The sequence below is a fragment of the Mesoplodon bidens genome, assembly GCF_964165515.1.
Source record: "Mesoplodon bidens genome assembly, chromosome: 7".
NCBI lineage: Eukaryota > Metazoa > Chordata > Mammalia > Artiodactyla > Ziphiidae > Mesoplodon > Mesoplodon bidens.
Genome location: NC_138164.1, coordinates 63,759,772 through 63,787,104, shown reverse-complemented (window position 1 = coordinate 63,787,104; position 27,333 = coordinate 63,759,772). Strand labels below are relative to the sequence as shown.

General features: G+C 39.6%; 1 protein-coding gene across 12 annotated transcripts in view; it reads left to right on the top strand.

The window, feature by feature from the left end:
* Positions 1–27,333, top strand: part of PAK1 (p21 (RAC1) activated kinase 1) — a 236,681-nt gene that overhangs the window by 192,853 nt on the left and 16,495 nt on the right. For all 12 annotated transcript variants that reach the window (XM_081241109.1, XM_081241114.1, XM_081241110.1 and 9 more), the window contains 5 exons: positions 12,571–12,687; positions 15,714–15,888; positions 17,988–18,051; positions 20,637–20,685; positions 25,810–25,922. In XM_081241109.1, coding sequence (XP_081097235.1) covers positions 12,571–12,687; positions 15,714–15,888; positions 17,988–18,051; positions 20,637–20,685; positions 25,810–25,922 — 518 coding nt within the window. The remainder of the gene's footprint in view (positions 1–12,570; positions 12,688–15,713; positions 15,889–17,987; positions 18,052–20,636; positions 20,686–25,809; positions 25,923–27,333) is intronic.

Genomic DNA, 27,333 nt, shown 5'->3' with positions numbered 1-27,333 from the left:
GAGGTGATACCTCACTGTAGTTTTGATTTGCATTTCTCTAATGATTAGTGATGTTGAGCATCCTTTCATGTGTTTGTTGGCAATCTGTATATCTTCTTTGGAGAAATGACTGTTGAGGTCTTCTGCCCATTTTTGGATTGGGTTGTTTGTTTTTTTGATATTGAGCTGCATGAGCTGCTTGTAAATTTTGGAGATTAATCCTTTGTTAGTTGCTTCATTTGCAAATATTTTCTCCCATTCTGAGAGTTGTCTTTTCATCTTGTTTATGGTTTCCTTTGCTGTGCAAAAAGCTTTTAAGTTTCATTAGGTCCCATTTGTTTATTTTGTTTTTATTTCCATTGCTCTAGGAGGTGGGTCAAAAAGGATCATGCTGTGATTTATGTCGTAGAGTGTTCTGCCTGTTTTCCTCTCAGAGTTTTATAGTGCCTGGCCTTACATTTAGGCCTTTAATCCATTTGGAGTTTATTTTTGTGTATGGTGTTAGGGAGTGTTCTAATTTCATTCTTTTACATGTAGTTGTCCAGTTTTCCCAGCACCACTTACTGAAGAGGCTGTCTTTTCTCCATTGTATATTCTTGCCTCCTTTATCGAAGATAAGGTGACCATAAGTGCATGGGTTTATCTCTGGGCTTTCTGTCCTGTTCCATTGATCTATATTTCTGTTTTTGTGCCAGTACCATACTGTCTTGATTACTGTAGCTTTGTAGTATATAGTCTGAAGTCAGGGAGCCTGATTCCTCCAGCTCCGTTTTTCTTTCTCAAGATAGCTTTGGCTATTCGGGGTCTTTTGTGTTTCCATAAAAATGGTGCAATTTTTTGTTCTAGTTCTCTGAAAAATGCCATTGGTAGTTTGATAGGGATTGCATTGAATCTGTAGATTGCTTTGGGCAGTATAGTCATTTTCACAATGTTGAATCTTCCAATCCAAAAACATAGTATATCGATCCATCTGTTTGTATCATCTTTAATTTTTTTCATCAGTGTCTTATAGTTTTTGCATACAGTTCTTTTGTCACCTTAGGTAGGTTTATTCCTAGGCATTTTATTCTTTTGTTGAAGTGGTAAATGGGAGTGTTTCCTTAATTTCTCTTTCCGATTTTTCTTCATTAGTGTATAGGAATGCAAGGGATTTCCGTGCATTAATTTTGTATCCTGCTACTTTACCAAATTCATTGATTAGCTCTAGTAGTTTTCTGGTAGCATCTTTAGGATCCCTATGTATAGTATCATGTCATCTGCAAACAGTGATGGCTTTACTTCTTCTTTTCTGATTTGGATTCCTTTTGTTTCTTTTTCTTCTCTGATTGCTGTGGTTAAAACTTTCAAAACTATATTGAATAATAGTGGTGAGCGTGGACAACCTTGTCTTGTTCTTGATCTTAGTGGAAATGGTTTTAGTTTTTCACCATTGAGAACGATGTTGACTGTGGGTTTGTCATATATGGCCTTTATTATGTTGAGGTAAGTTCCCTCTATGCCTACTTTCCGACAGTTTTTATCATAAATGAGTGTTGAATTTTGTCAAAAGCTTTTCCTGCGTCTATTGAGATGACCATATGGTTTTTATCTTTCAATTTGTTAATGTGGTGTATCACATTGATTGATTTGCGTATATTGAAGAATCCTTGCATTCCTGGGATAAGCCCCATTTGATCATGGTGTATGATCCTTTTAATGTGCTGTTAGATTCTGTTTGCTAGAATTTTGTTGAGGATTTTTGAATCTATGTACATCAGTGATATTGGCCTGTAGTTTTCTTTCTTTGTCACATCTTTGTCTGGTTTTGGTATCAGGGTGATGGTGGTCTCATAGAAGGAGTTTGGGAGTGTTCCTCCCTCTGCTATATTTTGGAAGAGTTTGAGAAGGATAGGTGTTAGCTCTTCTCTAAATTTTTGAGAGAATTCGCCTGTGAAGCCATCTGGTCCTGGGCTTTTGTTTGTTGGAAGATTTTTAATCAGAGTCTCACTTTCAGTGCTTGTGATTGGTCTGTTTATATTTTCTGTTTCTTCCTGGTTCAGTCTGAGAAGGTTGTGCTTTTCTAACAATTTGTTCATTTCTTCCAGATTGTCCATTTTATTGGCATACAGTTGCTTGTAGTAATCTCTCATGATCCTTTGTATTTCTGCAGTGTCAGTTGTTACTTTTCCTTTTTCATTTCTAATTCTATTGATTTGAGTCTTCTCCCTTTTTTTCTTGATGAGTCTGGCTAATGGTTTATCAATTTTGTTTATCTTCTCAAAGAACCACCTTTTAGTTTTATTGATCTTTGCTATTGTTTCCTTCTTTCTATTTCATTTATTTCTGATCTGATCTTTATGATTTCTTTCTTTCTACTAACACTGGGGTTTTTTTGTTCTTTCTCTAACTGCTTTAGGTGTAAGGTTAGGTTGCTTATTTGAGATGTTTCTTGTTTCTTGAGGTAGGATTGTATTGCTATAAACTTCCCTCTTAGAACTGCTTTTGCTGCATCCCATAGGTTTTCGGTCATTGTGTTTTGATTGTCATTTATTTCTAGGTATTTTTTGAATTCCTCTATGGTTTCTTCAGTGACCTCTTGGTTATTTAGAAGTGTATTATTTAGCCTCCATGTGTTTGTATTTTTTACAGATTTTTTCCTGTAATTGATATCTAGTCTCATAGCATTGTGGTTGGAAAAGATACTTGATATGATTTCAGTCTTCTTAAATTTACCAAAGCTTGATTTGTGACCCAAGATATGATCTATCCTGGACATGTTCCATGAGCACTTGTGAAGAAAGTGTATTCTGTTGTTTTTGGATGGAATGTCCTATAAATATCAATTAAGTCCATCTTGTTTAATGTGTCATTTAAAGCTTGTGTTTCCTTATTTATTTTCATTTTGGATGATCTGTCCATTGGTGAAAGTGAGGTGTTAAGGTCCCCTACTATGATTGTGTTACTGTCAATTTCCCCTTTTATGGCTGTTAGCATTTGCCTTATATACTGAGGTGCTCCTATGTTGGTTACATAAATATTTACAATTGTTATATCTTCTTGTATTGATCCCTTCACCATTATGTAGTGTCCTTCCTTGTCTTTTGTAATAGTCTTTATTTCACAGTCTATTTTGTCTGAATGAGAATTGCTACTCCAGCTTTCTCTTGATTTCCATTTGCATGGAATATCTTTTTCTATCCCCTCACTTGCAGTCGGTATGTGTCCCTAGGTCTGAAGTGGGTCTCTTGTAGACAGCATATATATGGGTCTTGTTTTTGTATCCATTCAGCCAGTCTTTGTCTTTTGGTTGGAGCATTTAATCTGTTTACCCCTAAGGTAATTATCGATGTATGTTCTTTTACCATTTTCTTAATTGTTTTGGGTTTGTTAGTTTAGGTCTTTTCCTTCTGTTGTGTTTCCTGCCTAGAGAAGTTCATTTAGCATTTGTTGTAAAGCTGGTTTGGTGGTGCTGAATTTTCTTAGCTTTTGGTTTTCTGTAAAGGTTTTAATTTCTCCATTGAATCTGAATGAGATCCTGGCTGTGTAGGATAATCTTGGTTGTAGGTTTTTCCCTTTCATCTCTTTAAATATGTTCTGCCACTCCCTTCTGGCTTACAGAATTTCTGCTGAAAGTTCAGCTGTTAACCTTATGGGCATTCCCTTATATGTTATTCGTTGTTTTTCCCTTGCTGCTTATACTATTTTCTCTTTGTATTTAATTTTTGGTAGTTTGATTAATATGTGTCTTGGCCTGTTTCTCCTTGCATTTATCCTGTATGGGACTCTCTGTGCTTCCTGGGCTTGACTGACTATTTCCTTTCCCATATTAGGGAAGTTTTCAACTATAATCTCTTGAAAGATTTTCTCAGACCCTTTCTTTTTTTCTTCTTCATCTGGGACCTCTATAATTCGAATGTTGGTGCCTTTAATGTTGTCCCAGAGGTCTCTGAGTCTATCTTCAATTCTTTTCATTCTTTTTTCTGTATTCTGCTCTGTGGTCGTTATTTCCACTATTTTATCCTGCAGGTCACTTATCCGTTTTTCTGCCTCAGTTATTGTGCTATTGATTCCTTCTAGAAAATTTTTAATTTCATTTATTTTGTTGTTCATCATTGTTTGTTTGCTCTTTAGTTCTTCTAGTCCTTGTTAAACATTTCTTGTATTTTCTCCATTCTATTTCCAAGATTTTGAATCATCTTTACTATCATTACTCTGAATATTTTTTCAGGTAGACTGCCTATTTCCTCTTCATTTGTTTGTTCTGGTGGGTTTTTACCTTGCTCCTTCATCTGCTGTGTGTTTCTCTGTCTTCTCATTTTGTTTAACTTACTGTGTTTGGGGTCTCTGTTCCACAGGTTTGTAGTTCCCGTTGTTTTTGGTGTCTGCCCCCAGTGGGTAAGTTTGGTTCAGTGGGTTGTGTAGGCTTCCTGGTGGAGGGGACTGGTGCCTGTGTTGTGGTGGATGAGGCTGGATCTTCTCTTTCTGATGGGCAGGACCCCATCCAGTGGTGTGTTTTGGGGTGTCTGTGACCTTATGATTTTACGCAGCCTCTCTGCTAATGGGTGGGGTTGTGTTCCTGTCTTGCTAATTGTTTGGCCTAGGGTGTCCAGCATTGTAGCGTGCTGGTCATTGAGTGGTGCTGGGTCTTAGCGTTGAGATGGAGATCTCTGGGAGAGCTTTTGCTATTTGATATTATATGAAGCTAGGAGGTCTCTGGTGGACCAATGTCCTGAACTCAGCTCTCCCACCTCAGAGCCACAGGCCTGACACCCGGTGTGAGCATCAAGACCCCGTCAAGCATATGGTAAAAAGAGAAAGAATAAAAAAATGTATATATCGTTGCTCCCAAAGTTCACCGCCTCAATTTTGGGATGATTTTTTGTCTATTGAGGTATTCCACAGATGCGGGGTACATCAAGTTGATTGTAGAGATTTAATCCGCTGCTCCTGAGGCTGCTGAGAGAAATTTCCCTTTCTCTTCTTTGTTCTCACAGTTCCTGGGGTTCAGCATTGGATTTGGCCCCGCCTCTGCATGTAGGTCACCTGAGGGTTTTTGTTCTTCACTCAGAGAGGACGGGGTTAAAGGAGCAGCTGATTAGGGGGCTCTGGCTCACTCAGGCCGGGGGTGGGGAGCGAGGGGTACGGAATGTGGGGCGAGCCTGCGGCGTCACAGGCCAGCATGATGTTGCCACAGCCTGAGGCGTGCTGTGTTTTCTCTTGAGGAAATTGTCCCTGGATCACGGGACCCTGGCATTGTTGGGCTGCAGAGGCTCCCTGGAGGGGAGGTGTGGATAGTGACCTATGCTTGCACACAGGCTTGTTGGTGGCTGCAGCAGCAGCCTTAGTGTTTCATGCCCATCTCTGGTGCCCATGCTGATAGCCGTGGCTTGCACCTGTCTCTGGAGCTCGTTTAGGCGGTGCTCTGAATCCCCTCTCCTCGGGCACCCCGAAGCAATGGTCTCTTGACTCTTCGGCAGCCCCAGACTTTTTCCTGGACTCCCTCATGGCTAGCTGTGGTGCACTAGCCCCTTCAGGCTGTGTTCACACAGCCAACCCCAGTCCTCTCCCTGGGATCTGACCTCCGAGGTCCGAGCCTCAGCTGCCAGCCCCGACCCATCCCAGCAGGTGAGCTGACAAGCCTCTCGGGCTGGTGAGTGCTGGTCAGCACTGATCCTCTGTGCGGGAATTTCTCTGCTTTGCCCTCTGCACCCCTGTTGCTGCGCTCTCCTCCGTGGCTCCAAAGCTTCCCACCCCCACCCCCCTCTCCACCAGTGAAGTGGCTTCCTAGTGTGTGGAAACTTTTCCTCCTTCACAGCTCCCTCCCAGAGGTTCAGGTCCTGTCCCTATTCTTTTGTCTCTCTTTTTTCCTTTTTCTTTTGCCCTACCCGGGTGCGTGGGGAATTTCTTGCCTTTTGGGAAGTCTGAGATCTTCTGCCAGCGTTCAGTAGGTGTTCTGTAGGAGTTGTTCCACACGTAGATGGATTTCTAATGTATTTGTGGGGAGGAAGGTGATCTCCATGTCTTACTCCTCCGCCATCTTGAAGGTCTCCTAAGGAAATATTTTAAATCGGAAGTATTTTAAGTGAGATAGTTAGATGTGCATTTTAGTCTAAACTACCATCTTAGAAAGATTCCTCTGGAAATTGGGTCAGTGTAGTGGGGTGAATTCTTATATTTATCTCTCCTGCTATACTAAATTTCTTAATTTCAGAAAAGATACATAAAAAATGAATTCAAAACAGTGCTCCAAAACAAAAACAGGATGTTAATAAACCACTGTCGGGATTCATGGGAGGTAGAAAGCAGATAAGATCAGATTGATTGGAGCAGCCGAAAGCACAGCTGCTGTATGTATGTGGAAGACAAATATCCTAGGAAGATAAGAGTAGGTCAAGAGAAAATGATCTGAGAGAATATATATAAAAAACAGGAAGGAGTCTTGGGTCATCTTCAAGAGTAAATTAAATTCTTTAAGTGAAACAGCAGGGGCAGTGTCCATGTTACAGTGAGCATAAGGTACCAGAAGGTTGATCCTAAGCTTAAACCAGATATTTCTCTGAAGAAAGTAAACTGCCTACTTGAGGAAAATGCCTGGTGTGGGTACAGGGAGAGAAGAGAGAGAAGCAGAGCAGAACTGGAGTTAACTACAGATCTCTACAACAGGCGTAAATAGAGGAAAAAGGAGAAGTAGCTCTGCAGTGGAAGAAAATACATTAAATTTCTGCATCCCAAGGATAAATTTCTGATGCTTTTGATAACTGGGAGGAGAGGTATACATACCATACATACTCTTCCATGGCAGCTCACCCTAAAGTGATGCCTGCCAGTTACCACAGCTGTATAACTCACGTACGGACTGCATCAGACCTCCCATTCAGAGGAGGGGACAGCAGAGAAATAGACTTACACAACTACAGAGGAAACTCATGCTAGACGCATACACTAATTAATATGGTTTTTCACTGATAAATATGAGGGGAGAGCCAAGGATCTCTAAACATTTGAGAGAAACAAAGCATTAAAGAGAAGGACCAAGAAAAAGAAATAAAACTGACCCCAGAGGAAATTGATAATTCAGGAAAGAAAGTTTTAAAAAATCTAATATATTGAGAGGTTCTATAGATGTTGCATCCACAAAAACACACTTCAGGTAGATCAGAGGATAAAAAAAGAATTCTTAGAAATTAAAAATATAGTTGAAGAAACAACTTCCCAAGGATTAAAAAATGCACGTAAGAATGGATTATTGATATAAAATATAAAAACACATGGAAAATATGAGAATAAGGGACACAGAAGATTATTCAAGGAGATTCAGGAAGAATTAGAGGATTAGAAGATTAAGACTATTGTCTTTGAAATTTCTGTATTGGAATTTCTCTGTGCAGTGCTTCTTCATTTTTAGTTGGCTTCCCAGTTTGGTGGAGTCCATCTTCCAGTAGCTTTGAGAAAGTAAATATTTAATATCTTTCAGGTCTCAAAATGGAGCGCCTCTATTCTACTCTACCATTTGATTGATATTTGGCTGACTATGGAATTCTGGGTTGAAAATAATTTTCTACCAGTATTTGGAAAACATTGCCCTTTTGTCATCTAGCTTTTAGCATTGGCTGTTCAAGTTCAAAGCTATTTATTCCTGCATCTTTGCATCTGACCTATTTTTTATTTTTCACTTGGGAAGTTTGTAGCATCTTTGTTGTCACCACTGCTTTGAAATTTCATAATTACATCCCTATATTCACCTACTTAATTTGTGAGGAGCTTTGTGGACTCTTTCAACCTGGACTCAAGGCTTCAGTTTTAGGAAATTTTCTTGAATTATTTCATTGATGATATCTTCCCCTCTTTTCTATGTTTTCTCTTTCTGGAACTCCTGTTTTTTTAGACTTCCTGGACTGATTCTCTGTTTTTAAAAATATTTACTCTGAAAAAAAAAAATAAATAAATAAAAATATTTACTCTGTTTTACCTTGCCTTGATTTTGCAGCATAGATATGTAGATTGGTTTTCAGGTTTGCCTACCATCAGCTTTGGATTCATTCTCCTTGACAGTTACTGCTCATCCATCAGTCATTGCCTCCTTTGCTAATCTTGGCTCCTATCCTGTTCTCTCCAACCTTTGGGTTTAATGCCTTTAAAAGGCCATTCATTTATAATAGTTCTAGTGAGGTTTTAAGAAATAGATGCCTGTGTTCAATCTGCCATCTTTGTCAGGCATTCCTGAGGAATTTTCACTTTTAACTCCGTATATATCTGTATTATATGAAATGTATAATGAGAACCTACTGGTTTTACATATAATTTAAAAATTTAACTTTTAAAAGGCAGCATTATTGAGGTGTTATTTACATACCATAAAATTCACCCACACTGATTGTACAGTTCAATGATTTTATTAAATTTATAGACTTGTGCAACTATCACTAGTCTAGTTTTAGAATATTGCCACCACCACAAAAGTTCCCTTGTACTCATTTACACTTCATTCAAACTCCCACGCCCAACCCTAGGAAACCACTGATCTTCTTTCTGTCTGTATAAATTTACCTTTTCTAGACATTTTATATAAATGGACTTGTATAACATGTAGTCTTTTGTGTCTAGCTTCTTTCACTTAAAAGCTTGTGAGGTTCATCCGTGTTGTAGCATGTATCAGCACGATTCCTTTTTATGTCTGAGTAATATTCTATTGTATTGATATACTACATTTTTTACATTTATCAGTTGATGGGCATTTGGCTTGTTTCTTCTTTTTGGCTATTCTAAATAATGCTCATACTAACATTCATGTACAAGTTTTGGTGTGGATCTATGTTTTCATTTCTATTTGGTATATACCTAGGAGTAGAATTTCTGAGTCATATGGTGACTCTATGTTTAACCTTTTGAGGAGCTGCTAGGCTGTGTTCCACAGTGGCTGCACCTTTTTACAGTCCCACCAACATTAGGAGGCTTCTAATTTCTCCATATCTTCCCCCACATTTGTTATTGTCTGTCTTTTTTAAAAAATATTTATTTATTTATTTGACTGCATCGGGTCTTAGTTGTGGCATGGGGATCTTCATTGCCACGTGCGGGATCTTTTTAGTTGCAGCATGCGGGATCTTTTAGTTGCGGCATGTGGAATCTTTAGTTGTGGCATGTGGGATCTAGTTCCCTGACCAGGGATTGAACCTGGGCCCCTTGCATTGGGAGCGTGGAGTCTTAGCCACTGGACCACCAGGGAAGTCCCTATTGTTTGTCTTTTGATTATAGCCATCTCAGTGGATATGAAGTGGTATCTCATTGTGGTTTTGATTTGCGTTTCCTAATAATGATGTTGAGCATCTTTTCATGTGCTTTTTGGCATTTGTTTATCTTCTTTGGAGAAATTTCCTTTTTGTTGTTTATCTCTAATTTAACTCTACTGTGGTTAAAGAATACATTTTTTTTTTTTTTTTTTTTTTTTTTTTGCGGTACATGGGCCTCTCACTGTTGTGGCCTCCCCCATTGCAGAGCACAGGCTCCGGACACGCAGGCTCAGCAGCCATGGCTCACGGGCCCAGCCGCTCCGCGGCATGTGGGATCTTCCCGGACCGGGGCACGAACCCGTGTCTCCTGCATCAGCAGGTGGACTCTCAACCACTGCGCCACCAGGGAAGCCCTAAAGAATACATTTTGTGTGTTTTCAGTCATTCACAATTTATTGAGATGTGTTTTATGGCCCAGCATATGTTCTATCTGAAGAATTATCCATAAGTGGTTGAAAGTAATGTGTGTTCTGTAGAACTTGGGTGGAAAGTTTTGTACATGTCAGTTAGGTTGAGTTGATTGATAGTGTTGTTAAAATCTATATCCTTGCTAATTATTGAGACCTCTTTCAGGGCTGTCCAGAAACTTTTACTTTCTGCTTGGCTCTTCTGAAGTTTTTATGTACATGCACAGAGCCAGGCATGTATGACTAGTATCGGGCCTCTCTCTAGTGCCTGCTGTACCTTTGGCCAGAATTTGTCTGCCTTATTCAGGATTGCAACCCCAGGCTAGTAGTAGTTGACACTCTCCTGCTACTACCTCTGGGAGGTCACTTCCACTGATGGCACCACTGGGCCTGGGCATTGCCCACTGCTTCAAATGAATGTAAGCCCTCTTGGGTCCCATAGTTACAGCCTACCTCGTCCTGGAAGAACCCCTCCTCTGATGGAGCTAGGGTGGGATTGATGGGAGCAATCCTGGGCCAGAACATCAGAGATTCCTATGTTTTTACCCAAAGTTCAGCAGTTTTAAAATCATAAGCACTTCTCAGTAGTATAGGTAGGCACCTGGAGGTTTTGGGAACACACCAAGCATGTCCCCTTCTCTCAGAGTCTTTGTATTTCTTCCATCTGCCAGGAATATTCTTTTCCCAGAGGGTCTGATGGCTCATTTTCTCATTTCATTCAGGCCATTAGAGAGGCCTTTCCATGACTACTCTATGTAAAGTAATAATTCCCTACCCTCAACCAATCTCTATTCTCCTATGTTTATCTTATTACTGCCTGGCAGTTGGTGATTAATTTTGACTGTATCTTCTTAAATGTAATCCATAAAACCAGGCACTTTATCTAATTTGTTCTTCAGTATAGCCCCAGAGCTTTGAATAGAGCCTGGTACACAGTGAATGAATGGGTGAGTTGAAGTCACTTCTTAAAAAAGAGGTTTGTGGTTATTAAACATAATGATAATTTAATTGATTCCTTACATCTTTCTAGCCCCTTGCTATTTACAAAGTGCTTGTATACTCACATCACTTCATTTCTTCCAGTGGCCCTCTGAGGTAGGCAGAGAGCTTCTGTCATCACCTCCATTTTATGGATGAGAAACTGTAGCTTAGAGTGGGACAGCCTTGCCAAAGAACACAGGGATAAGAAATAAAAATCTGGGACAAAAACCTAAATCTCTTGATTCTGGTAGTTGTTAATACTACCACACAAAGCCATCACCTGTGGAAAACAGAATGTGTTGCTAAGAAAGGTGATGAAATCCCCTTCTTTATAGAGTTTTAGGAGGCAACAAACAAGTGTTTATAGTCTACATTAGTCAGCCCTAGGGCCTCTTCACCTGATGATGAAGAGGCTGCTGAGTTAACCTCATTCCCATTTTGGGTTCCTAGTTAAATTTTGCTGAGTGAAATATTGGGGAGAAAAGAAATTAGAGCAGAAAAATATCAAAATATGTGCTTTGACAAGGGAAGAGCCTCTATTGGATTTTAGAACTAAAAGTGACTTAGGGTCACCCCTCAAATTATCCCTGTCCTATTCTTCCATGTTCCTCGAGTGATGAGACTTGAGACCCAGAGGATGGATTCGTTGCCTGTGATCACCAAAGCTAGTTGCTTACATATGCCAGTCACTGGCAGTTTTCTAGTTATGCCCTGCACTGGAGGCCCTGTTAGAATCTATGAACTTGCCAGTTTTCTTTATCTTAGTATGTCAAATGTAGTAAAGACCAGGCTCCCACACAGTAGCTCTAGACTAGCATCTGACTAGACAGTTCCTTCACTTATCCCCTGTCATTCTGACTCCTGACATTCCTCTCTCCAGAGGCCCCAAATGGCAGCAGAAGGGAATTGTCCCTCTGTCTCCTGCATCATATGGTGAGCTGCTTTAGGACATGGGCCATCTTTTTCATTTTTGTACATTTATATCAAAAGCATCCATCACAGTATCTTACTGAGCACAAAGCAGATGCTCTGAAAATATCTGAAACTGTTGAGTTATATCAATATATACAAAAAATCCCTTGCTGCTCTGGCCCTACACTGTAATCATTTAATCTCTATCAAAAATCTCATGTTTTGGAGCTATTTTGTCTCTTGAATATGTGTTATAAACAGTAATGGTATGATCTTTTTGCCTGGACCTGCCCTAAAACCTGCCAGTCTTAGCCCAGCTTTGGTACAGTTTACATGGGAAAATCAAGTTGCTGAGATTATGGCATATTCAATTAGTGGTGCTGGTAAGGTTCATTCCGGGACAGGGCCAAAGCTTAATGAAATAGATAGCATCCAATCTGGGGGAAAACTCATTGTCTTCTCGAGACAAGGTCTCCTGATGTTCTGTATCTCCACGTTGAGGCGAGGGCACCTGATGGCATAATCGTTGCAGTAGGTTTTCATAAAGGAAAAGGAGAGGGAAAGGCCTCTCAGTACTTCCACTTACCATACCAGAAAGGACTAAAGAATTACAATGATAAACTTTGTGAAATCCCAAACTTTTGATCCCTCCCCTACATTTTGTACTTTATCCTCTCTTTAGCATAGAGAGTAAAATTCACAGAAGAAGGAACTATGATCTTGTGTTCAGGGTTTGGATTGGGCTAGGCACTTAGAGAAGCTGTAAGCTGGTTTCCCCACCAACAGTTAGGCTTTAGGTGGGAGAAGGAAGCCCCCAAGGGCCTGAGTGGGGAGTGGTATCTAAAAGAAGAGAGGGAAGGTGGCTGAGTTCCTGAGACTACACGAAGGTAGCCAGTCTTGAGGCTGATGTGTATTTCAGAAGGAGTGTCAGGAGAAGGTTTCTTTTGGGAGATTGGTGACTCTGGTAGCTTAAGTTGCATGTCAGCTGGACATGAGGAATCTGGCTTTTCTCCACTGCGCAGAACGTGAAGACGGTGTCTGAGACCCCTGCAGTGCTACCAGTTTCAGAAGATGAAGATGATGATGATGATGCTACCCCACCTCCAGTGATTGCTCCACGCCCAGAGCACACAAAATCTGTGAGTCTTTGGGGACGTGGACAGCTTTGTGATTTATTAGAGTTTGGAGGGGGAGTGAGGGGTGGGTGCTGAGGCCTAGAGGTTTAATAATCTGGTAGCGGTCCTTAGATTTTGCAGGTGGTGAAATCACCAAATTACCTTGATTGAAAGGTATTTTCTGTTTGATTAAAGACAAGAAGTGGTGTATTTATTTATCATTAGTTTGCACATAGTCCCGAAGTGTCCTAGATAATTGGTCTTTGTACCAACTTGGGCCTAGTTTACTTAGCCTGTTATTCACATACAGAAAGATACACAGAATTAATGTTACTTAGTGCAAGACTAACATAAATTATTCCAGTCTCCTGGGACACAATATATTAGCCCGCTATAGATTTTTTTTTTCTCTGTTAAATGTGCAGTGTTCAGCCTCTTTGTACATCATCGATGATACTGTAAGACTCAAGAGAATTTATAAAAACATTAGTGCTATTAATATGCTGGACATCAGGAGTGCATTTTTTTTTTTTTTTTTTTTTTTTTTTTTTGGTGGTACGCGGGCCTCTCACTGTTGTGGCCTCTCCTGTTGCGGAGCACAGGCTCCGGACGTGCAGGCTCAGCGGCCATGGCTCACGGGCCCAGCCACTCCGTGACATGCGGGATCCTCCCGGACTGGGGTATGAACCCATATCCCCTGCATCGGCAGGCAGACTCTCAACCACTGCACCACCAGGGAAGCCCAGGAGTGCATCTTGATGCTGGATGTTGGCAGTGATTTTTATTTAACTTCTTTTGAGGTTCTTGCATCTCTGAATAGCCAGGTCCCTCTGCCCTCACTTGGCGCAATCTGCCTTTTACATGATTTAGCATCATTGAGCACTGATCTCTCATCAGATGATACTCTACTAGTGTTTCTTTGTTTGGACTTTTTATCATGACAAGAGCTTCATAATGAAAGAATGATCTAGGGCTTAAACTCTGTGATAATACAAAAAAAGATTGTCTCTGGGTTAGAGAATTCGTGGAAGTGTTCAAGCAGATGTTGGTTGACTGACTATGGAGATGCTGTGGAGGAAATTCAGGTGGATTAGATGACCTTTTAGGATTAGAATTTATAAGCAGAATCTGTGGAATCACCCTTTCTGTAGGCTACAAAGTCACTTTAAGGAAAATGAGCTTCAAAATTGGAGAGTTCTCAGGATATCTCATATTGCTATGTTTTTTTTGTTTTGCAAGTATGTTCATTTAAAAATTTTTCCCACTAAACCACAAACTCGTGTGTGTGTGTGTGTGTGTGTATACACACACACACATATACATATACACACACATATATATATGCAAATACATATATATATGTATGTATTTGCAGTGCTTAACATAGCTCTTGGAAGGTTTTAGAAAGGCAGTTAGTATTGAATGAATTGATAAATTTGATCTTGATAGCATTCCTTTCTAAAAAGACATTGTTAATTCCTAATTTATAGAAGAAGCTGAGATTTGGAGAGGTAAATTGATCTACCCAAAGTCTCTAAGTAAGCAAAAGAGCTAGAACTGAAAGCAGGTAATTGACCCCAGGTCCAGGTTATATTCCAGCATAGCACAGTGACCTTTTTATGTGAGCAGACCTGTGTTGGGAGCCAGAAAAAGAGAATTTTAGAGAAGGAAAAGCCAGGGTTCATGCCCTTAAGGAGGAATGTCAAGAGAACTAAAGGAGGAGGAGAAGGCATGAAAGTACAGGTTTAGGTGCCAGGGATATAGTTTGTCTACATGTACAAGAAAAGAAAATTAAGAAATCATTATGCTGGAATAGTCAGGAAAGAAGCTGTAGTCTCTGATCTGTGTCTTGACTTATTGCTGTTTCCACTATGTGGAAAGTTCTCTCCCTTTTCTACCTATTAAAATCATATCCATCCTTCAAGATCCAGCTGAAGAATCCTATTTGTTTATTCATCAATTCATCAAACATTTTCCTGAATGCTTGCTTTCTGTTAGGCAACTGGTTAGATATAGGAGCTCAGGAATGAATGACACAGATTCCCTGTCTTCATAGAGCTTATAGACTAACCAAAAAATTGTTGTGATATTTTTATGAAAAAAGGTGATAAATGCCTTGATGCATCTCCTGGGGAAAGGCAGTATAACGTATGATCACTTCTTCTGTACGTTAATAGTATACAGTTTGCTCGTATCTTCTGACATTTATCCCTTTTGCCTTGCAGTTAGGACTTTCTCTAAGACTTCCTTCACAGGAATAGTGGATGGGGCAGCATTTTGTACAGCAAAGCAAAGAATAGATTCTCAGTAAATGTTTATTAAGTAAATGAATGAATAAGAAATATAATAATATTTGCCAAAATTTGAAAGCTTAGTGTCTTTTGGGTGTGATGTTACTCATTTCACACATTAATTAATTTATTACACAGCAGCTCTATAAAATAGGTATCACTAACATCACCATTTTACAAATGAGGAAACTAAAGCATAGAGAAGTTAAATAATCTGCCCAAAGTCATACAAGGTAAGAATAAGAATTGGGATTTAAGTCCAGGCAGTCAGGTTCCAGAGTCTGTGATCTAAATGACTACACTGTTACTGCCTCTTAAAGAAGAACAATTGCTGTTCCTTCTCTGTGAGGGTTCAGGATTTAAAGAGGCAGTAACTCAAATGAAGATACTGTTGTGTTGTATTAGCCGTGGAAAGTACTATGGGAATACAGGATATTCATTTCAGCTTGGGAAAGAATAGAATTTTACAGATGAAGGGAATTCCCATCTAATGATAGAATGTCCTTTAAACTATTTATAATGAGAGTTGTCTAACTTGTACTGAATATCTTAAGTGCTCAGACTCTCACTAAACCTTGTTGTGTATAGTGAGAGCAAGGAAGGCCATTCCATCCTCACAGCCTGAGTATAGAGGAAGAGTAACATAGATTTTGACCTAGGAGAAGGGATGAATTTACTGGGATTTGTTCTTCTGTGGATGTTCTAACACACACATCTAAGAGAGACTGGCCTTGCCAAATTTTTGCACCAAAAATGCAGGTATACACACGGTCCGTGATTGAACCACTTCCTATTACTCCAACTCGGGATGTGGCTACATCTCCCATTTCACCTACTGAGAATAGTACCACTACGCCAGATGCTCTGACACGGAATACTGAGAAGCAGAAGAAGAAGCCAAAAATGTCTGATGAGGAGATCTTGGAGAAATTACGTAAGCACTTTCCAGGTTTTTGAATTTCCCTCTGGTATGTGACTGGCCAAGCACAAAGGTGGAATTCTATTGCTATAAAGATCTTGGTTCTGCGCTAGGTGTATGTGGCTCGCTGGCTGTGCTTTATATCTTAGTCAGACTGTGCTTCTCTTCACCTGTCCTTGCACCCACCTCCTCTGTCTCACCAGTGCTGATTAGATGCAACATTAGGATGGGAATGTGATGATAGCGTGGATAGCCCACTTCAAGGGCTAGAAATCACTTACCACTGGGCATGGGTTATGGAGATGACAAATAGCTTTTACCTAGTGAATAGTCTGGAATGTTGTGTTGAGAAAGACTGAGGCCTTGTCTAAACCTGGTGGGAAAGAGTGCTATGTTGATTATTGATGTTTCTGTTGACAGAAGACGGATCTGCCATCTTGGCTGAAGGAAAAGAAGTAAGGGAAACTAACATTTTGTGAGCCTGTGCTATGTACCAAATGACAAGCAAGGCATTTTCTTGATTTTTTTTTCATTTACTCCTCATTTTAACCCTTGAAGACAGACATTATAATCCTCATTTTTTGCAGTTAAGGTATTTGAGGCTAGCGATGCTAAATACTCTGCGAAAATTCACACAGCCAAAAAGTGGCAGAGCTGGGGTTAGAGCGCAACTTGTGCTCCTGTAATCAGAACATGCTGTTTCTTGCAGTCAGGTGGAAACTTCCATTTTACTTTTTTTTGGTGACCAGAAATATTAGGGTAGCTTGCTTCTCTTTTTCAGTAATCTGCAGGAGAATTCATATGAGAAGAAAGGACTGGGTTGGTCTGTAGGCTCGGAAGAATCATCTGACAAGGTCTTTGATTTATTATTTGAACTTATCTACTTCTAAAGAGGATGTGATGTGACTGATTTGGTCAAGTCTGCACACTGGCATTGCTTTTTAAACCTGAGGTTTCTGGTTCCTCAGCTTAGCAGCTCTCAATTTTGTCCTGATAATTCCTACTTGACTTTTTAAAAAAATTTCACTCTTTTAAAAGTTGCCCTTGCCCAGAGCCCTTACGAAATGATGAAATAAGAAAAGCCACTTACCTAGCCGTCTGTTTACTCTTGTATGTATTCTTTTTCTCTGAACCAGATTTTTTTTTAAACAGTAATACTTAGAACATAGAATTATGGAAAGCAGACTGGCCTGGGACTTATGGACCCTTGGGTTGAAGCACAGCCACTAACTTGCATGTTGGGTGATTTCCTACTGTTCTCTGGCCCTCCTTTTTTTCATCTTTTAAATAGGGATGTTAATACCTGTCTCATTTGTAAGTCAGATGAAATAATGTATGTGAAAAGTACCAAATACTAGTAATTGGTATTAGTAGAAAGGGTTTTGGACTGGGAGACCAAAACCAAGCTCCTAATCTTAGCTCTGACACCAATTTGCTGTGTGACCTTGAGGGGAAGTATCTTCCTTTCTGTGGGCCTCAGTTTTACCATCTCCAGAATACCTTTTTTGAAACTGTCAACTTTCTCATACCTCTGTGTCTTTGTACTTGAAGTACTTCCTGTTGTAAACCTTTCTTGACTTTCTCTCCCTGGCTAATTCCTACTAACCCTGTAAAAATTAGTCCAGATATCACTTCCCTCCTGAAGCCTTTCCAGTCTATATTTTTGCCTCTTTCTGTATCACCACAGTTATTATATTTTCATGGAACTTTATACTTATTGTCTGTCTCCTCTGAGATTAGAGCTTCTTGGGAGCAGAGACTGTCTTAACTGTGTCTCATCTATCTCTTTATTTGTTGCATTCAACATAGAGCTTAGTACATAGTAAGTGAGCATGTTAAAATGAGTAAATGTCTATTGAATGAATGGATTTTAAAATCAATGAATAACTTTTAGGAGTTTAGAATTGGATTAGAGTACTATGAATAAAAGCGGTAAGGGGATGAAACTTCTGGTTGAAACTTAAAGAGGGAAAACTAAGGACCTGCTTAGTGTGGTTTTTAGGTATTGGAGATAGTTCTTTAATCCTTGCCAGCTTAGCATTTGGGAAAATATGGGGCCTGTTTTGTATGTTGATCTGGGAAAAACGGATTCGTGTTCTCTGTTTCTTTCAAAGGGAGCATAGTGAGTGTGGGCGATCCTAAGAAGAAATACACACGGTTTGAGAAGATTGGACAAGGGTTAGTAGGGGCATTTTCTTCCCTAGAAAAATGACTTAAAATTGTGTGTGCTGGTATATATGATTTTGCTTTTGTTTTGCCTCTCATAAATCTTCTTCTTTCTCCACCTCACCCATCTGAAGGTGTTTTGTTAGGCTGACCTCAGGTTTACAGAATTATGTTTAATATGTGAGATGTGCCATTAGCTGACATGGTTGCTAAAAATACACCTGTGGTGAGAGTGAAAAACCCATTTATTTTCTTAGCACAAAACCTTCTTCCCAAATTATAGCTCTGCTTTTCCAGATTAACCCTGTTTACCTGATGCTGAGACCTACCAGCACTAATATGAAATGGAAGACTCAGAACTGCAGACTCTTCTGCTCGTATAATGGGATCTGTTTTTCTAGTGGAAGCCAGAATTCATGTCTCCTGCTCTCTGATTCCTTTTCTGCATCTTGTATACTGCCCTCAATGTACCGAACTCAGCAAATCTTAACTGAATTCCTGTTAGGTGCTAGGCACTGTGAATACAGCTATGAATCAGTCTCTCCCTTCAGAGACCCCACGTCTACAGAAGGAGATAGACAGTCAAACAAAAAATTATAATATACTGTGATAAGTCTTAAAAGTGGCCATTATTTTGAGTAAGAGAAGCCAGATACAAAAGAGCAGATGCTGTATGATTTTATTTATATGGAGTTAAAGAACAGGCAAAACTGATGCTAATATAAGTCAGAATAATCATTGCGTCTGGGAGGGGAGTGTTGATTGGGATGTGGCAAGAGAGAACCTTCAGGGGTGATCGTGATGGTGAACATGTAGGTGTGTACATATTGAAAAATCATCAAATTGTATACTTGAGATTTGTGCAGATTACTTTAGGTAAGTTATACCTCTGTATAAAAAAGAAAAATAATAAAATTTCTACAGATATACCCAATTAGCTAAAATTAAAAAGAAACTGAAGTGTCTGGCTTGTAGAAAGCTCTCAGTGTTACTTGAGTGAAAGCATTGTTGTTAATGAAGTAATTGATGCTTTCTGTTTTAGTTTTCTTTTTTATGCATCCAAGAACTTCTGAAATAAGATAAAGTAATGCATAATATACTGATGTTGTATTTGTACAGTACTCTACAGCTTACATCTGTTATTTGCGTCTATTGTTTAATTCAATCCTCAAAACAACCCCGGACTTGAGTGCATCTCATTTTTTCCTGGTCTGGTGCTTTTGTGAGTCTGAACCGATGTAAGGTAGTTAACACCTTGAGAAGAAATTGTTTTGCTTGACTCAGAGTAATCTGGGATGGTATTTCCTTTAGATAATTACACTGAGATATTAACGTAGCAGAAAGGTACACAGACAAGTGTGGGCAAGTCAGGTCCTATCTCTGGACTTCAGTTTCTTCATTTAAGCAAAAGGGGTTGTGGATTCAGGGTCTTTCACCTCCCAAACTGCTGATGTGTGTGTTCAGATGTATGAGGTCCATAAATAGGCACTATCTGCAAAAGTTTTTTTCCTTGCTTACTTGACAGGTGTGTTAGTGCTAAGGGAGGAATGCAATATGTGTTAAGCACCTATGCTGATGCTTCCACGTTCCATGATTTTAAAACTGTACATGGCACACAAATAAGATAAATTAGTACTAGTATAATTTTGCTTGTTTTTTTTTCCCCTTTAAGACCTGAAGGTTTTTTTGACCTGGAATTCATATGTCTAATCATATGTCTATTTGAGGCAGAAGCAATCAGGAACTAACCAGTGGGCTTCAATAGCTTCTGAGCCTCTCTAATCATGGAGACACAGTCTCAAAATGTCCAGTTCCCCAAAGACTGGGCATATTTGCCCTTTAAGAATGGTATATCTGGTGGGATAGTGGAGAATGGGGACAGGAATATAGACATCAGCTTTATGACAGAAGATGTCTAGAGGTAGGATGATCAGGCAATGGGGAAATAACTGCCAATGCAAAGAATCCCATCCTTATTTGATTGTCCATATCTTATGATATCAACTTCCTGACATGTAGCTAGGATCCTAACTAAAGAGTTGTAGTTGGGAAGCTGGTGACCATAATTTCTGTCTTCCAGGCAAACTTACAAGTGACTTTTCCCCCAAATTGACCTGACTTCCCTGGGAAGCATAATCACAGAGCTTGCCTAGAATACATTTTTGCAGTACATAGAATTTTAAGTTTCTTTCAATCGCATCATATAAATCTGACATACTGACATGTAAGGTTACAAATATTGTTGCATATCACTCATCTACAAACACACAGGGTTCATGGTTATAGGCATAAAGTGTGGTTTTTAGTCATTTAGAATGGACATGATTACATTCCTAGCATTATTCCTAGTATTTCTCTGCCTTTCTTCCTCCGTCCCTCCTTTCTTCCCTCACTTCCTGATGGCCACTAGAGCATATATTCTCTTTACTACTACATACTGCCTCTCATGAGAGTGGAGTGGGAGAGGCAATGGGGAGGATTATTTTTGCTGCTATTTTTATTAACACTTGCATTGCCAGATTGTGTGTAGAGCTTCATTTGACAAATGTCACTTCATCTAACACCTGTTTTTTTTCTTTCCCCCACCTGTTGTTCAGTGCTTCAGGCACTGTGTACACTGCAATGGATGTGGCCACAGGACAGGAGGTAAGTATCCACCACCAACTACTACTCCTTCAGTTCCACTGTTTCTTTTTTCTTTTTGTTAAGTTTTTGCCCTTCTTAGCTCAATTGGGACACTTCTAGTTTCTCAGTATTACAGACTAGAACTCCTTAACATGATGGGATTTACAGATTTTGGAAAAAGTCACTGTGGCTACAGTGTAGAGAAGAGATTGGGGGAGATGAGAGTGGAGCAATGAGTCAGGAGGTTACTGTGTAATTCCATGTGAGAGATGATGGTCTGGACTAAAGTGATAGCATAGTATGGATGGGGAGAAGTGGATGAATTTGAGAGGTACTTAAGTAGATATGACAGAATTCGATGAATGTGAGGATGGCTCACAAGTGAGTGGTACTAGTCAAGGAGAAAGAACAAAGGAGGAGGTACAGATTTGAGGGAGTTAGATGTTGCCTGAGAGACTTTCCTGTGAAACTGCCTGGTGGACAATTATTTTTACAAGTCTGGTGCTTGGGAGAGAAATCTGATATAGAAGAGATTTAAACATATGTCTCTTGCCTCCCAGTCTAGTGGTCCTTCCATTACTCTGTGCCCAGGATTCCAGTAGACATTGAAGTCCTCATTTGGAGGCACCTCTTTGTCTCTCACATTTCATAAGCTGGTAAGGCTCTGATCTTATTGCTAAAGCCTGATACCTAAGATCTTATTTTCAGCAGAAGGAAGCCATGAAGGGAATCTAGAATGTTTGAAGTTTCTTTGTATTGTACTCTTTGGTTGCAGAGCAGGAATGTTGGAAGGTGGGTTGTATATGGGAGTTGCCTGGGGAAGATCTTAGTTCAAAAGACTAATGGGCCTCAGAGCTTAAGAGAGGCACCTCCTGTTCCAGTGAAAACAGAGTTGGGCTCTTCTGAGGGAGGCTACTAGGACCTGCTTTTATATGTTTGGTGGTTGAAACCCCATGGTGTACTGGAGAAGTCATGGTTAATAGGGAAAGCATGTACCTCACTGTGCTCTTGTCAGGCTTTTACAAGTGTCTGAGCCAAATATTGAGGCTCCATCGAGGGTAAGTCAACTTAAAAAAAAAACACATTATTATGTTTAAAGATTTATTAATTGTTCTTTGATGTGAGAATCCAATAACCTAGATGTTTACCTTTACTTACTTATAAAACCTTGGGCAAGTCATCTGACCTCCTAAGCCTGAATTTTATTTATTTATAAAATGTGCATGATAACATATACCTCACAAAATGTGAATGAGTTGAGTGAAGTAATGTGTGCGAAAATATACCATAAACTAAGAATTACATATATATTAATTTTTATTTGTATTTATTTATTCTAAAGAATGTTTACTGAACATTTGCTTTATGCTACACTTTGCGCTAAGAATTATGTGAAAGATTCAGGCATTAAAATCATATATATAAATGTAAGAAACCATACTTTCTATTGTGTACATATAAAACTCTTATAATGCTGACAGGAACCTGTGACAAAATAATGGTAAAGAAGGAAGGATGGTATCATTCTGCTGATTTTAAATATGCTGTATTGGAGGTAGAGATAGAAAAAAGGAGGTTATATTAAATATTAATATTAAAAAGAACCCTATGAGGTAGGTAATATTATTTCCTTTTTACTGATGAGGAATTTGAGACTCAGTTTAAGTAACTTTTGCAGGGTTGTGCTAATAGCAGTTAGCAAGGGCTGGGTTAGAATCTTTTGATTCTAAAATTTTAACTTGTGCTTTCTGGGCTGCAAGGCCCCAGCAGAGCTAAGGTTAGGCACCACGGCCCCTTGTCGTGTTTCTGGCCTCTGGGGCCTCACAGCCCTTGATGGGAGGCAGGCTGGGGCTGGCCAGTTCCTGGAAGGCCTGGAGGCTCCATGTGTGAGCAGCTGGCCACAGGAGAAGTGGCCAGCTTGACTTCACTATGTGCCTGCCTTGTGGTTACAAAACTATGAATGGAAGGGAATCCATTAGGGTGGCTAATGCAGTGTAGCCAGGAAGGCCTCATTTCCTCCCCCAGAGAGTGTAAATCTTTAGTGCAGCTATCGAGATACTCTGTGTTTGTGAGGAGTGCTTATTGGGAGTTATCCAGCTGAGAAGAGGAGAGCTATTGTCTGTCATATGTAATAAGATTAGCATATTAGTGCTGGAAATCTCCCAGTTACAGATCCAGCAATTAATTTTCAAACCCATTTTTTAGAGGGAATGTGTGTAATAGAAAGAATAGACTGGAAGTGGCTTTGAAGTCATATGAACCTGAAAGCATTGATTATGACCTTGGGCAACTTTCTTGTAAGTCTTAGTCTTCATTTTCTTCCCTGAAAATGCAGATAATGATTTTTGCTTGACAGGGTTGTTGTTAGGTTTTACAGAGATAATGTCAGTAAGAGCACCTAAGACAGAACTGGCATTCAGTAAACAGTAGTGGTGGGAGGGTGGTTTGTTTTTGCTGTCATTCCTGCTGATAACGTTGTCACTCTTGCTGCTCTGTGCCAATTACTCATCAAATGCTGTTATGACAGTGATTAGCATTTTCATTGCTGTCTTACTGTATTATTTACATTTCTTATGTATGAGTAACACATTGACCACTGTCTCATTTAGTTCTCAGAACCATCCTGTGAGGAGGAGATTCAGGGTTGGGATTATTATCCTCAGTATTGATAAAGGGACCGAGGCTCAGAGAGCTTGTGACTGGTCAAGGTTAGTAAGTGACAGACTCAGCCCCAGAGCTTAGGCCCCCAGAGTTCAAGTCCAGTTCTTTTTCTGTTATAGGAGTGCTATCTGCTGGCCTGAATGGAAGGGATCTGATTAGGTGAAGGGCATTTAGCCTGGCCCATAGTCAGTCAGTAGCAATTGAAAAGGATTCCTGGTGTCCTGCCACCCCCTCTGTCATCCGTGGCCTGCGTCTTTTCTCCCTTGCTGCTGCCAGCAGTGACCTCTGTGGGGTTCACTAGCACTGTCCCATCCTCCAGGATGGCCTGAGGAGCTGCAGAGAATCCAGGTCTTAGTATGTGTTGTAAGGGCTTACAGTCTTAATGTAATGTGCCTTTAGATCACTGTGTTCCTCTTTAAACATTAGAAAAAGCTAAACATCAGCTGTTATAGCAAGCTGCAGCCAGACCAGAAGCCTAACCTGATAGGAGACTCCACTCCAAAGAATTTTTTTCTCGCTTGGGGCAGGGAATGGAGGTGATCAAAATGTTTTTAAAAATCATTTCTATTCTTACTGATGAACTGGCTCATGGGAGAAGATTTTCCATACTTGATTGAAGAAATAATAGAATTTGGGGTTTTTCCATAAAAGTTGAATTATTCATCCTCTACACGTTTTGCTGATTCTGGAAAGACTAATTTTAGTTGTTCTGTTAGGTGTTCATGTTCTTGGCTGTTATTTCTAGGGAATAAACATTTAGGAAATAATTTAAAGTCTACTCCTATGGGATAGAGCAGCCTATTGCTAATGCTCTTTGTGGTTTAAAAACAAAGTATTTATCAACCCACTCAATTCTGTCTTTTCCTCTTCATTTCTGAAAAGATTTGTTGAGCACCCACTGTGTGTCAGGCCCTGTGCTTGGCACCAGGGATTCTGAGCTTTCAAATGAGCTTTCAAGCTTCTCGAGAGACACACCCTAACTAATCATCATACAATTCAGTATGTGCTGAGTTCCACAAGAGAGGTATAAGTATAATCTTATGGGGCTTTAAAGAAGGCAAAAAACTTATCTGGTCTGGAGAATGAGGTTTCTTTAGGTCTGATACAAAGTATAAGATGGTTTGGAACATGTAAAAACAGTGGAGCAAGATGTTCTAAATGGAGAGAAGCTCCGATTGTAGTATATGAAGGAATACAGTGAGAAAGAAGTAAGATAGGGGTCAGATCATAAGGACTTCGAATGTTGGGCCAAGGAGCATCTCTAGGCAAACAGGAGCCATTTCTGCTTTGAACAGGGGAGAGAGTCACCAAATGTGTACTGTGGGGAAGATTAATCTGGTTGTGTGTGCAGGATAAATGGGCGTCACTTTTGAGATTCTAATCCTGACTTTGCTCCTGAATAGCTGTGTAGGCAAGTCCCATATCCTCTCTGAATCACAATTTCCTTATCTGTCAAAGGGGGTCAATTGTAATATTTAACTCATAACGTGTCTCAGAGGATTAAATGAAATACATTTGAGAATACCCTACATAGTACCCAACACATAAAAAAGGGCACAAAAGTGCCTTGGAAACTAACGTGTTCCTTAAATTTGTATTATGTGAAAATTTGTTTATTTCTGTAGACAAAAAGCCTATCAATATCTTTTTCATACATAAACATTAAGGATCCCCTTTTTCTATTCTTTCTTAACCTGGTCGACTCTGATTTATTTTTCCACAACAAGTTCAAAAACTCATCTCCCCTTTATGAAACCTCTGCATTGATAGTGTGAAAGAGTTCTTGGCCCAGTTTTATGTTCCTGTAACACTTTGTAGGGACTTTGGTTATAGCATACCTCTTTTATATTGTGATTTTTAAAAGTATTTTTCTAATATAAGTATTTTATTTAGTAGCAAGTTTGATCTTCACACTTTGGTGCACATGAGAATCGCCTGGAGGGCTTATTAAAGTACAGAGTTTTTGAGGAAAAGGAAGTCTCTATTTACTTGGGCTTGGATTAAGTAGAGATCTAAGAAGGTAGAGAGATGAATGGAAAGATCAGTTTTTAAATTCTTTCACTTCCTCATTTAAATCCTTCATAACTATATGTCTTATCCTCATCTCCAGTGACACCAGTACCAATGCCAAGTAATAAATGATCCTTATACTTAGCAAGTGAACTTTTCCATTAAATAGAAAGTTTGTGCAAAAAAAAAAAAAAGCAAAACAAAAAAAACAACCCACAGAATTTCTGATTCAGTAGGTTTATGTGGGGACTGAAAATTTTTATTTGTAGCACATTCCTAGATAATGTTGATGTTGCTAGTCTGGGGACCTCACACTGAGTACCACTGGTCTCCAGAGATGAACTGTGATTTCCTCAAGGGCTAAGACCATATCTTACTCATTTCTATCTCCTTAGTGTTGATGTCTGGTACTTAGTAGGTGCTCAGTAAATGCTGAGTGACTCTGGTTGTACATTGAATGTACTCTAATTTCAGGTGGCCATTAAGCAGATGAACCTTCAGCAGCAGCCGAAGAAAGAGCTGATTATTAATGAGATCCTGGTCATGAGGGAAAATAAGAACCCAAATATTGTGAACTACTTGGACAGGTATGGAGTGGTAGTCCTGTCAGAGAGATAGGGCCTTTGGGATGGATGGATGGTGGAACTCTTAGGGGAGAAGGAAACACCAGCACTCAGAACTGCCTCCATTTAAGACTCGTCTATGATGCTTGGCTCTCTGCCAATGACCCTGCATGTTGGTGGACACCTCTGATTGCTGCACAGTATTCTGGGGTTAGGCTGAACCCTACCACCCTGTAGCTTCTCACAGCTGATCCTGATACTGTTCGTTCTACCCCAGGGAATGCCTTCAGCCCATCTGCCTGAGTCAAACATGTAGGTCTTTAAATCATTCTGCATCTCAAATCTTTCCTTATCCTGCTTACCCTGCTGAATAACTTCTAGTTTGTCTGCATTCTCTTAAAATGTGACATTCAGTAGTTTCGTTTGAGATTTCACCAGTGCAGAGACATTGGGACCCCTCCTTTGTTCTAAACGCTACAGAACTTGATTTGATTTTTTTTTAAGAGTTCTGTTTCATTCTTGGCCCCTGGTAACTTTGTAGTAAATTCAAATCTCTGATCCTTGTTTGTTGGAAGATTTTTAATCACAGTCTCGTGTTCAGTGCTTGTGATTGGTCTGTTTATATTTTCTATTTCTTCCTGGTTCAGTCTTGGAAGGTTGTGCTTTTCTAAGAATTTGTCCATTTCTTCCAGGTTGTCCATTTTATTGGCATAGAGTTGCTTGTAGTAATCGTTCATGATCCTTTGTATTTCTGCAGTGTCAGTTGTTACTTTTCCTTTTTCATTTCTAATTCTGTTGATTTGAGTCTTCTCCCTTTTTTTCTTGATGAGCCTGGCTAATGGTTTATCAATTTTGTTAAATTTACCAAGGCTTGATTTGTGACCCAAGATATGATCTATCCTGGAGAATGTTCCATGAGCACTTGAGAAGAGCGTGTATTCTGTTGTTTTTGGATGGAATGTCCTATAAATATCAATTAAGTCCATCTTGTTTAATGTATCATTTAAAGTGTGTGTTTTCTTATTTATTTTTATTTTGGATGATCTGTCCATTGGTGAAAGTGGGGTGTTAAAGTCCCCTACTATGATTGTGTTACTGTCGATTTCCCCTTTTATGGCTGTTAGCATTTGCCTTATATATTGAGGTGCCCCTATGTTGGGTGCATAAATATTTACAATTGCTGGGTCTTCTTCTTGGATTGATTCCTTGATCATTATGTAGAGTCCTTCTTTGTCTCTTGTAATAGTCTTCATTTTAAAGTCTATTTTGTCTGATATGAGAATTGCTGCTCCAGCTTTCTTTTGATTTCCATTTGCATGGAATATCTTTCCCCATCCCCTCACTTTCAGTCTGTATGTGTCCCTAAGTCTGAAGTGGGTCTCTTGTAGACAGCATATGTATGGGTCTTGTTTTTATATCCGTTCAGCCAGCCTAT